This window comes from Lipotes vexillifer, unplaced genomic scaffold (genome assembly GCF_000442215.2).
Source record: "Lipotes vexillifer unplaced genomic scaffold, Lipotes_vexillifer_v1.1 scaffold1339, whole genome shotgun sequence".
NCBI lineage: Eukaryota > Metazoa > Chordata > Mammalia > Artiodactyla > Lipotidae > Lipotes > Lipotes vexillifer.
Genome location: NW_006771642.1, coordinates 441913 through 454854, shown reverse-complemented (window position 1 = coordinate 454854; position 12942 = coordinate 441913). Strand labels below are relative to the sequence as shown.

The following is a 12942-nucleotide window of genomic DNA, read 5'->3' as shown; positions in this document are numbered from 1 at the left end:
AACGGGAGAGGCCACAACAGTGAGAGGCCCGCGTACCGCAAAAAAAAAAAAAAAAATGCTGCAGCTTGAAGTGAGCTGCTTTGATAGATGATTGATGAATTTCTGCCAGGTTTTGCTTCCATAGGCTTTTTTTTCCCCCCAGGGACACGAATATTTCTGAGCATTGAGATTCTAAAGTGACTGATAGAAAAATAATGAAACAGAATAGGCAAGGATGTTGCTCTGGACAAAAGGTGACACTGAGTGTTAAGGGTTGGCGTTGGAGTGGCAAGGATATGCCTCGGTGATGCCGGGGAGGGCGAGGGGCTGGTCTGGGGATGTTGCTGGTGTCCAAGCTGCCACCTCCCCAGAGAAGGCCAGCAGTCAGAGCAGCCCTCACAGAGAGGACCGGTAGGATGACTGGGCAGGTGGGGGGAAGTGGGAGGAGACAGGCTGGGTAGGCTGTACTGAGCTACAGGTGGCCGTGAGGACTGTCTCTGGGCTCACTGGAATGGCTCACTGGGATGTCCCTGAGCCCATCTCCCAAAGCTGTCTTTGGTCTCAGCGTTCAGTTGGCTGGGAGTCCTCTCAGCAGTGAGCTGCCATTTGTTTCTCTCGGTTGTGGGAATATTGCAACTCCTTGCTTTCCCTTCTTCACATTGGGTAGCAGAAGGCCTAACTCCAGATTTGGGGGTCGTCTTCAGCAGGTGAGGGGGTCTGGTGGTGTTTTGTGTAACTCAAGGTCACGGGCATCCCCTGCAGTGGCCCTCATGTTTGTCATGGGCAGGTGGCCGTCACCTCAGCACTGCCATGGCTCATGGTGCTTGAGAAGCATCTCAATCTGAGCCTTGGAGCCTCTGTATAGGCCTGACACTCATAAATCTATGTGTTTCCATCTGTCTTCTCTTCCATCTGGAGAGGGCGCTGTTTAAAACATAGCTGTAAAACACAGCTTTCACTGTCTTGCTGAAATCTCCTGAGTCACCTCAGTGCCCTCAGGAAAAGGTTCAAACTCCTTAACGTGGCTTCGAAGAACACTCTGTAATCTGGCTTCTCAGGGGACCCCGCACAACAGCTTCACTGAAGAAATGCACCTCGTGCATCTCTCGCCTCGGTCTCCGTGTCTTTGCACACGCTGTTCCCTCTGTCCGGCACACCCTTTTCATTGTGTCCCCCCTGGTGAACTCGTATCCACCTGTCAAGTCCCAGCTCTGATGTTCCCTCCTTTCTGCTCCTGTCTCCTTCGTGCTGCTCTCCCAGCTCCTCATAGACTTTTCTGCTCTGACTCAGACAGCTGCTCCCACTCAATGGACCCTTCTCAGGTCCAGGGACAAGGGCTTCCTCCTCTCTGCCTTTCTGTTGAAATGGAATTGAGTGAATTTGTTTAACATCTGCTCTGGGAGAGATGTCATGCTAGGGCTTCAGCCACGTGTTTCATCGAATCCTCACAACCCTGAGAGGTAAGGATTGCTATTCCCATTTGCAGACAAGGGGGCTGAGCTCAGAGGTTAAACAAGTTGTCCCTAATCCCCCATCTTATAATCATCATAATAGCTGACACTGAGCATTTCCCCTGGGCAAGGCACTCTTTTGGAGTTCTCTGTGTATTAACTCATATCATCTTTGCAACAGCCCTGCGCAGTGAGTACTATCATTAGGTCCATTTCACAGATGAGGAAACTGAGTTCCAGAGACTTCCCTCGTGGTCCAGTGGTAAAGACTCCACACTCCCAGTGCAGGGGACCCAGGTTAGATTCCTGGTCAGGAAACTAGATCCCAAATGCTGCAACTAGGCTAAGGGAGCCTGCATGCCACAATGAAGATCCCACGTGCCACAACTAAGACCCGACGCAGCCAAATAAATACATAAATATTAAAAATAAAAACAAAAACAAAAAGAAAAGAAACTGAGTTCCAAGCGGACTCAAGGTCATGGAGCCAGTAGGTGGAGGAGCCAGGCTTTGAACCCAGTCAGTCTAGCCTCAGGCTAATTAGCAAGCCTGGGATTTGAAGTCAGACTTACTTAGGGAGAGTTGACCTATACCTATTCCTTTACCTCTCAGGAAAGCCATTGTGCCATCCTTGCACTGCTTGTGAGGGTCCCTGACAGTAGGGCGGGCCTGGAGTTCCATCTTGGTGCTCCTGTAGCTCTGCCCAGCTTCTGGAGAAGGTGGTTTTTCTGTCGAAAATACCTGTTTGTCATTCGGATGGCGCCTTCCTGCCTTGGGCCCAGCTGTGTGCTGACCGGCACTGTGGCCGCTTGGGCGTTGGTTCCCCTGAGCCCAGCGGCCTCGTGGCTGACCCCTGTCCTCCTCTGTTGCAGGACAGTGCCAGGGGGACGGGTACCGCGTTGGCTTTGGCCGGTGTGCAGGAAAAGTGCTGCCTGCCCGCTCAGCGGCCTGAGGTTCTCTCTGCTTTCCTGGAAACACAAGCCTTGAGCACTGCCCTCTCCACCTCCCTGCGGGGGACCAGGGGCCCCCACTGAAGCCGCAGGCCTGGTTCTTCATTCAGTAATAAATCAAGCCATTGTGCTCCCTCTCCATCTGGGCCTGGCACGGCTCTGAATGCACAACGTCTCCTCGTGTTCTTGCTTTGACCCAGTGGGTCAGGGTGTGTACCGCTTCCTTGAGAGACATTCATTCATTCATTTTCTCGTTTTTATTAGTGAGGCTGAGGGTCTGCTGTTTCTCCTCAGACATTCTAGAGCTCCCACTATTCTCTGGAACATGGAAGAAAGAATGGCACTTGTATTAGCTCAGAGTCCTCCAGAGAAATACGACCAAGTAGATGTGTATACAGAGAGAGACGTTTATTTTGAGGAACTGGCTTATGTGATTGCGGAGGCTGGCAAGTCCAAAATCTGCAGGGTGGGCCACAGGCTGGAGACCCAGGGAAGAGCTGCAGTTTGAGTCTGAAGGTGGTCTGCTGGAGAATCCCCTCTTCCAGGGAGATCAGGCTTTTTTCTCTTAAGGCCTTCAGCAGACTAGATGAAGCCCACCCATATTATGGAGGATAATCTGCTTTACTCAAAGTCCACTGACTTAGATGTTAATCTCACCTGAAAACTACCTTCACAGCCACATGTACACTGATGTTTGAACAAATATCTGAGTACCGTGGTTCAGCCAAGTTGACGCATAAATTTACGCACCACAGTACCCCTCACATTCAGTATTTCTTGGGGCCAACTGATGGATGTACGTGGGGTGCAGACTTAGTTCAAGGGCCCTGTAGCCATATCAGCACATTATGAACCTTTGGCTGAGCTCCCAAGTGAAGGGGTCACACACCTGAACTGTGAGAGGGCAGGAAAAGGGCCAGGGGCTTGCTTTTCTCCCCTTGCAAGCCCACCAGAGTCAGGAGAGTGAGCCTTGCCCCATCTCCTCTGCCCTGCCCGCTGCAGACAGGCAGCCTGGTTCCTGGTGACCACAGGGGAAGAGGATGCCTGGTGACACATCTTGGGCCTAATGGACCCCACACCAGGGCCTGGGAGGATGACTGAGCCTGCGGAGCCTGCCCATTAGATCACGCTACTCATTCATTCATTTATTCACCAAATCGTTATTGAGTGCCTTCTCTGTGCCAGGCACTGTACTAGGCACAAGAGGTGCAGCAGTCACAGAATAGCTGTGACTTATGATGCCCTTGTGCCCTGTGATGATTACTTCCTAGCGGAGGGAGATAGACAGGAAACAAATGGACAAGGAAAAGATACGTACTATTGAAACGGAGCAGGACCCTACGGTCTATGCCCCCCATGTCCTCCGCCTGCCTTCTGTCTGTGGAAGAACTTTAGCCAAAGGATAAGTTTAATCAGAGAAGTGAGAAAATGCAGAAACAAAGGAAAACAGTCAAAGGAGACCAAATAATAATAGTTTAGTCATTAAGCATAGTCAAGGACCTTTAGTTCCTTCTCAAGGGCTGTAGATAATATTCTGAGCCATATCCTGTGAGCTGTCTTATAGATACTGAAACCCCCACCAGGTGGAGAAGTTAACTACCTGATGACCAGACTGTAGCCATGACATAAACTGCCACAATTCCGAGAATTGGCCTCAAAGAAATGGAAACAAACCAACCCTGCAACTGAAGATTAACTGTACTTAAAACCATCAAGATGACGGTGGTCAGACCACCGATGACCAGTTTCAAGATGACTGTCAGAACTGTTTCTGCGTGTAGCCCCCTCCCTCTGTCTATAAAAGCTCTTGCCCCCTGATTGTCGCTTGCGGGGGAGTCAGCCTTAGGACAGGAGCCCGCCCTCCACCTCCACCCCCAGCATCCAAAGTAAAGCAAACTTTCCTTTCCACCAACCTTGCCTCTTCATTGGCTTTGAGTGGCTAGCAGCCGGACCCCACTTTCAGTTACACTATGACAGATGGGGATAGATTCTATGGAACAGTGGGGGACATGGGTGCCGTTATAAACAGGGTAGTCAGAGAAGGCCTTAGTGCCTCTGGTTCTTAGTGCTTTTTTGCTAGACAGCTGAAGAAAGTGAGGGATCAAGGCAGATGGACATCTGGGGCAGAGTGCTCCAGGCAGAGGGTCCAGCCAGTGCAAAGACCTGAGAGTGGAGCATGTTTATCAATTCTAAGGAACATTAAGGTATTTCTTTCTCACCTAAAAGCATTTTGGAGCCAGGAAGTCTGGAGTTTGTATGGCAACTCCACAGTGTCATTAGGGACCCAGGGTCCTCATCCTCAGCACATGGGGTTCAACCTCAAGGTCACCGCATGGTGCAAAAAGCTGCTGGAGCTCCAGCCAATACACCCAAGTTCCAGGCTTGCAGAAAGAAAAATTAAAGAGGTGAGGGTTGCGGGGCTGAAGGGCTGAAGGGCCCTCCTCCTAGATGAGTTAGGTACCCTTTGAGCAGCCTTCCTGGGAACCCCATACTATGCTTTTCTTGCGTTTTATTGCCAAGAATGTAGTCACAAGACCACACCTCATTGCAAGGAAGGCTGGGAATATAGTCTTTTAACTGAACACATTGCTTCCTCAGCTTAAAATCAGAGCTCGACTGCTAAAGAAGAAGGGGAGAGTGAATCCTCGGGGGTGGGGTGCAGCTCGTAGTCTCTGCCACACACAGGCTGGGAAGCATCATGCTCTGAGGCTGAACTGGTCTTGCACAGCTGATTTTATTCCACAAAGCTGCACCCTGGGGCTATGGTCTTCAATGCTTTGCTGATTTCAGTGGAAATCCTGTACGGTAAGTCCCCTGCATGCGAATGAGTTCCGTTCCAAGGGTGCGTTCGTAAGTCCAATTTGTTCGAAAGTCCAACAAAGTTAACCTAGGTGCCCAACTAACACAATCGGCTGTATACTGCTGCTTTTCACTTGCTTCCAGACATCCTGGCCTTGAAATAAAGATACTGTACTACTGTACTCTATACAGTACTGCACAGTAAAGTGCACAAAAGCACAACCACTTGTCGAGGATGCACGCATGTGACAATATACTCCAGACGTGTGAACTAACTTAACGCGATTGGACATGCAAACGCATGTTTGCATCTTTGAAAGTTCACAACTTGAAGGTTCGTAGGTAGGGGACTTACTGTAGAGTCACCAGGGTCTCCCAGAGCCCTACTGTCTAGATAAGATTGATCCAAACACGTATTCTCTGAATTTGGAAGACCGAAGTCTTCCTTGGGTTTGTTCTGAATTCCTGTGGGCTGTGTTCCCAGGGCCACCTCTGCTCCTGCTTGCTCCACTGAAATCTCTGTTCTCCGCCTTGTGTTTGGGATTGTTCCCTTAGCTCTATCTCCTGGCATCAACATGCATGAGTGACCCATCTTGTTTTCCTCACCTACACCTAAAGAGCTATTGCACATGGCAGATCTTCACCAGAGGTCCCTGGGTCGAGGGCAAAAGTCATCTAAAATCATTATCAATCCACTTGCCCGCTGGCACCAGAGAGTGCTGATGCCAGCTATGGAGATCACATACTTATCCCCTCACTGTGCATTTAATGGGCTTAGCGGCTGGTGATGCTGGATGAACCCGCTGGATCTGGCCCTGGAGTCTGAGACACACACAGGGTGGATGTTAATAGGGGGTCTGGTGTGGGATTTCTCCAACGATTACTTTCCCTTAACCTTCAGCAACATGAGCCTCTTTGTTTTCCAGCCTCGATCTCAAAATTCCCATTGCCAGCTCCAGATGAGAAGTGAATTTAATAGTCTAGTTCGGGAACCGAGCTCACTGAAACCTACCTGTGTATAATGGTAATGAAATAGACAAAATGCGTTTCATGGCCAAATCTTCTCTTTTTAACAATGGTATGTTAAGAACCAGAGACGTTTGATCAAATAGATGGAGCTGACAGATCTGGTGATGAACATACCAAGGCAAATTGGCTGTAATTATCACTGTATCTTCCTTATTAATTCATACTTCATTCACGCTTCCTGTTTTAACCAGTGGCCCATGATGAATCTAAACGGATGACTATGCAACTGAGAATAGAATCCTTTTTTTTTTTTTTGTGGTACGCGGACCTCTCACTGTTGTGGCTTCTCCCGTTGCGGAGCACAGGCTCCGGACGCGCAGGCTCACTGGCCGTGGCTCACGGGCCCAGCCGCTCAGCGGCATGTGGGATCCTCCCGGACCGGGGCGCGAACCCGTGTCCCCTGCATCGGCAGGCGGACCCTCAACCACTGCGCCACCAGGGAAGCCCTAGAATCCATTTGAAACTTCACTTGAGGAGGAGGAGCAAGCCCAGTGATGTTTCTGCCAGGATGCGGCCTGCTGGAGGGTGTCAGAGGGTGCCGGCTGGACTCACGGGCGTGCCACTGTCCTGGGCCTGGCAGGCACTGGGTACCAGGGCCCAGGAGCCCCTGCCCTGGGCGGGTGGGGAGCCCTTAGGGAAGAGGAGCCTTGTTGCTTTCACCGTGGGACTTCCCTGCCCTGCGCCTGCTCACTCACTCTGGTTTACCTTAAAATGCCATTTACAGGGCTTCCCTGGTGGCGCAGTGGTTGAGAATATGCCTGCCGATGCAGGGGACACGGGTTCGAGCCCTGGTCTGGGAGGATCCCGCATGCCGCGGAGCAACGGGGTCCGTGAGCCACAGCTACTGAGCCTGCGCGTCAGGAGCCTGTGCTCCGCAACGAGAGGCCGCGATAGTGAGAGGCCCGCGCACCGCGATGAAGAGTGGCCCCCACTCGCCGCAACTAGAGAAAGCCCTCGCACAGAAACGAAGACCCAACACAGCCAAAAATAAATTAAAAAATAATTTTAAAAAAAGCCATTTAGAGCTATTCTGAGGATTAGGGTGGATTTCAGCCAAGATAATGTTTTTGAAGGCAAGGGAACTTTAGGATTTTTTTTTTTTTTTGGCTCCACCCGTCAGCATGTGAGATCCTAGTTCCCCGACCAGGGATCGAACCCACGCCCCCTGCACTGGAAGCGCGGGGTCTTAACCACTGGGCCACCAGGGAAGTCTGGGAACTTTAGGATTTTAAGTATCATAATTAATAATTATCTCAAAGAGTCTCGATACCAAAATGGACCTCCAAAGTGTTTACATTAAAATTTTTCTTTTCTTTCTTTAGTTTGGGAGTGTGTTCCTTTTAGCAACCCCAGAAAAATTAATGTGTCAGGGTTGCATTCCACAGTAAAAGTTTGTTTTCTGTGTATCTCTCTCTGTCCTCTCTGATACCCCAGGGCTGAGGGAGAGGCAGAAAGTTACTCAAAGAACTACCAATCTATGGGAGATGGTTACAAATGATGGTTGCTTGAAGGGTCTGTTTGGCTTTGGTTTTATTCTGCTCTTAGAGAGAAACTAAATAAGACTGGGGCCAGTCTTATTTTGAGGCTGTCTGCCAACAGCACACAAAAGCTGGAACAATAAGACCTTTCTTGAAGCGGGATCTGGATGGAACATCTCTGTGTCTACAAAGGGCTTGATCCCAGAGATGAATACACTATTGCTGTCTGTGATTTTTGAGCAATGTCTGTCTTCATTAGATTTTAAACTCCTGGGGGCAGAGTCAGCTTTTGCTCATGGAAAGTTCTTCATTACCTAGCACAGAGTAGGCACTCAATACATACTTGTTAAATAAATGAATGAATATCTGGGAGATTATTGGGAACAGGGATTATGTTGTATTCATAAGTCCACCCCTGCTTGGCCAATAATACACATGGAGACCCACTTATGTCTCAATATTTAAGAGATACAAGTGAAGCTAAAAACTGTTAAATACTCTCTATTCTCCTACCGTGGCATATACACATTTTCATAATTACAAAACAAAAATATTTGCAAAGCTATGGTTTTTATATGATTGAAAACTGGCAAAATATCAAATATAAATGAATATAATTATCATTGCACTTGAAGAATGTTGATGGGCTGGTGATGTTGGAATGAGCGTTAAAGATGTACAAATTCATGAATTGCTATATCAATATTTTTAAAATAAAATTTTATTTTTTAAGTTAGTTTTTCTTGCCTTAATTTCATTAGAATCACTAATTATCCTATCTTAATCAAGCTTTTCACATAATTTGAGTTTTATTGACAGACGAGTGTAAATGATTACAAAGTAAATTGAGTTATACTCAAAGTATATGAAATGTAAGTATTTTCATCAACACCTTAAATGTTAAAAATTGAAAAATTTACTTTATATTCATTTCCAGTTATTTTTCTTTGACATTCAGAATTATCTATTAAAATGAAAAGGCAAGATACAAATTATAATTAAAGAACATCAGCATTTCATATCAAGCTTATTTAAATCAAGTTGAAATGTTTAAATTTATTTTTTTTAATTCGATTAAATCCTATTAAGTGCTTTTTATAAAAATAAAACTATTTATAATCCTAGCGTTCAGTGTCCATCTGGTTGCCAAAGTAAAGAATTAGTATCACACTCCATTTATGTTATGTCGAGACTTATGTACATGTAAATTAATATGAATTAGTTAACATTGCAAAATGTGCCCTAATTGCCATGTGCAGCTGTTGTGAATCCCGTGCCAGAACCACAAATTGGAAAATAGTCAAGAAAATGAATTTTGGGTAGGACTGAAAAATGACACAGGTTGGGGCAAGAAATCAGTTGCATCCATGCTAGGAGGAAGTATTGAGTGACCTAATCAGTCTCTTCTCTTACCAAAGTGCTTTCACTCCCCTGACCCCCGCAGGAGGGAGGACGCCCCCATCGCCAGCGCTGGCAGTGACCCACCACACGGCTGTGTGGCATTCACGTGGGCACTTTTATTTTGTGGACGCAGCCCAGAGGTGTGAAGAGGCGTTCCCCTCGGGCCTGGGCAGTATTACTCTTGAGAGGTTACGTAGGATACAGGTGGGGCCGCATCAGGATGAGTCCCAAGGGGAGAGGGGCCCGCGTGCTCTTGAATATATTCATTTGTGTGTGTATGTTTGTGATATGCTGAGCGCTCCGGGGCATGGATCCCAGGGAAAGCCCACCTATTCCCCAAGCCTAAAGGCACTATTGCTTCTTTACCTCCATCTCTGGACCCCCCACTGTCTCTGATAGTTTTTGTATAAAAGAAGAGACTTGTTCATTTCACATAGCTAGTGAGTGGCAGAGCTGAGACTGGATTCCGCAACTTTGGGCAACACTTTTCTCAGCCTGGCAAATTGTGGTGTTCTGTGGGGTTTTTTTGAGAAATGGTAACATTTTATTACCATTAAAACAAATCTTTTTATTTGGAAATAATTTCAAACTTACAGAAAATTTGCAAGAATTAGGATAGTATAAAGAATACCATATAAAGACCACACCAGAAGTCTCTGGCCATATTTAACTAGTGTTAACATTTTACCCCATTTGCTGTGTTATTTGCGCTCTCTCTCTTTACATGTACATATGTTTATACTCTCCAATATGATATATGTAAATGTATATACTCAGACTAGCTTTTCTGTACCATTTAAGGGTAATTTACATATATTATGGTCCTTTATCCTTAAATACTTCCGAGTGTATTCTTAGCACAGGGATATTTCCTTTCTTTTTTTAATGTTTATTTATTTATGTATCTGTTTATTATTTATTTATTTATGTTTTAACATCCTTATTGGAGTATAATTGCTTTACAATGTTGTGTTAGTTTCTGCTGTATAACAAAGTGAATCAGCTATATGTATACATATATCCCCATATCCCCTCCCTCTTGCGTCTCCCTCCCAGCCTCCCTATCCCACCCCTCTAGGTGGTCACAAAGCACCGAGTTGATCTCCCTGTGCTATGCGGCTGCTTCCCACTAGCTATCTGTTTGACATTTGGTAGTGTGTGTATGTCAATGCTACTCTCTCACTTTGTGCACAGGGATATTTTCTTACATAACCACAGTACCACTATCAACCTCATGAAATTTAACATTGAGGCTGGCAAATTGTGGAACAGTGGTTGGAACTTTGATCTTGACCCATGGAAGTGAGCTTCTTAAGAGCAGCACTGTGCTAGACTCATCTTTGTGTCCAAACCCCCCATTAAACAGTAGCTGCTCATAAATGTGTGTGGCGTTTGTATCAAGGAGTTCCCTGTTTCACAGCTATGAGCTCAACATCAAGCTCTTCTTTCAAATTATCTTAGAGCTGTATTTGGTCTAAGAGAAGGAAAAAATCATGTGCATAAGAATGGTCATTGAACTACTGCTTATGTAGCCCAAATTTCAGCCTGCTGGATGTCATCCCTTCTTTCAGCCCTCTGTGGTCATTCTTTCCTTAGTATATATTCATAGGAAGCCAGAGCCCCCATTCTACCAGCAGGGTGAAACCCAACATTTCCCCATTTGATGGGCTGACTGTTATGAAATGCGGCTGGCTGATACTACAGAGTATAATTTTGGGGGTGGAGGCATGTATCAACCAGCTGCTTCTCTGTGTAGTTAGGCTGAAGGCTTCTGAGTTCTGTGGTCCCTCTTAATTATTGTATTAGGGCCAGAGGGCACTCCTTTTCTTGGAGAAGGGAGTACAACAGAACTTACCAAGGTCACCCCGTCCTTGGTGCAGAAGGGAGGAGAGATAGTGGGCCAGACTTTGTAAGAAGCCCAAGGGGCTTCTTAGAGAGTTGGTTTTGGAGCACTCGGTGGGCCATGCCTAAGATCTGTTGGCAGGGAAGAGCATCCAGGGCTCAGTGTAGGTTATTCTCTCTCAAGCTTTCCAGGTGATTCCGATGCACGCTAAAGTTTGAGAACCACTGTACCAGAAAATACTTTCTACTGCATCCCAATCAGTAAAAATAATAGATTCTGCATCTGGGGATGCTCGCAGCACACTGCACCCGGCCCAGCTTCTTTCAAAATGTCTACTGTTTATGAAATTCTCTGCAAGCTCAGCTTGGAGGGTGATCACTCCACACTTCCAAGTGCATATGGGTCAGTCAAAGCATACACCAACTTTGATGCTGAGCGGGATGCTCTGAACAGTGAAACGGCCATCAAGACTAAAAGTGTGGATGAGGTCACCATCATTAACACTTTGACCAACCGCAGCAATGAACAGAGACAGAATATTGCCTTCGCCTACCAGAGAAGGACCAAAAAGGAATTTTGTTGTTGTTGTACGCGGGCCTCTCACTGCTGTGGCCTCTCCCGCTGCGGAGCACAGGCTCCGGACGCGCAGGCTCAGCGGCCACGGCTCACGGGCCCAGCCGCCCCGCGGCATGTGGGATCTTCCCGGACCGGGGCACGAACCCACGTCCCCTGCATCGGCAGGCGGACTCTCAACCATCGCGCCACCAGGGAAGCCCTGAAAAAGGAATTTGCATCAGTACTGAAGGCAGCCTTGTCCAGCCACCTGGAGACAGTGATTTTGGGCCTATTGAAAACACCTGCTCAGTATGACGCTTCTGATCTGAAAGCCTCCATGAAGGGGCTGGGGACCGATGAGGGCTCCCTCATTGAGATCATCTACTCAAGGACCAACCAGGAGCTGCAGGAAATCAACAGAGTCCACAAGGAAACGTACAAGGCCGACCTGGAGAAGGATATCATTTCCGACACATCTGGTGACTCTTCCGCAAGCTGATGCCTGCCCTCGCGAAGGGCCAAAGAGCGGAGGATGGCCGTGTCATTGATTATGAACTGATTGACCAAGATGCCTGGGATCTCTATGATGCTGGCATGAAGAGGAGAGGAACTAACGTTCCGAAGTGGATCAGCGTCATGACCAAGTGGAGCGTGTGCCGCCTCCAGAAAGTATCTGAAAGGTACAAGAGCTACAGCCCTTATGACATGCTGGAGAGCATCAAGAAGGAGGTCAGAGGGGACCTGGAAAATGCCTTCCTGAACCGAGTCCAGTGCATTCAGACCAAGCCCCTGTATTTTGCTGACAGACTGTACAACTCCACGAAGGGCAAGGGCACTCATGTTAAGGTCCTCATTAGAATTGTGATCTCCCACAGTGAAGTGGACATGTTGAAAATTAGATCTGAATTCAAGAAAAAGTATGGCAAGTCCCTGTACTATTACATTCAGCAAGACACCAAAGGCGACTACCAGAAAGCGCTGCTGTACCTGTGTGGTGGGGATGACTGAAGCCCGCGATGGCCCAAGGGTCCAGGATGGCTGCTCTGCGCTCCCAGCTAACAGTCCTACACAATCAGCTTGTGGCTAACAGTGCCCTTGTGCCCATCCCTGGGAGGATGACGTTAGCACTGCCCACCCCACCCGCTCCATCCTTAGTTTAGTTGCCTAAGCATTACCTGGCTTTCCGATCTAGTCTCTCTTTATAGTCAAAGAAATGAATATTCCAAGGAGTTGGAAGTGAAATCTATGATGTGAAACACTTTGCCTTCTGAATACTGTGTCGTAAACAGATGAATAAACTGAATTTTTACTTTAGGAAAAAAAAAATAAAGGTAATAAAAAAGAGTTCACCTTCATCGGGCAGGGGACAATGGTACCCCTTAATTGCATTACCTCAGGGATTTGCCATTTTCCTTCTCTCTGTTGTATTGTAGGGGCCCTGATCACCTTAACAACCC

General features: G+C 47.3%; 2 protein-coding genes across 2 annotated transcripts in view; both read left to right on the top strand.

Moving 5' to 3' along the window:
• FAH (fumarylacetoacetate hydrolase) overlaps positions 1–2499 on the top strand; it is a 36349-nt gene extending 33850 nt beyond the window's left edge. The window contains exon 14 of the mRNA XM_007447063.1: positions 2303–2499. Coding sequence (XP_007447125.1) covers positions 2303–2382 — 80 coding nt within the window. The 3' untranslated portion in view covers positions 2383–2499. The remainder of the gene's footprint in view (positions 1–2302) is intronic.
• Positions 2500–11216: 8717 nt separating this feature from the next.
• On the top strand, positions 11217–12493 carry LOC103072793 (annexin A2-like). The gene is given in 3 exon segments (XM_082931210.1): positions 11217–11514; positions 11728–11969; positions 11972–12493. Coding segments are annotated over 3 exon segments (1020 nt in total). The 5' UTR covers positions 11217–11258.
• Positions 12494–12942: the final 449 nt, after the last annotated feature.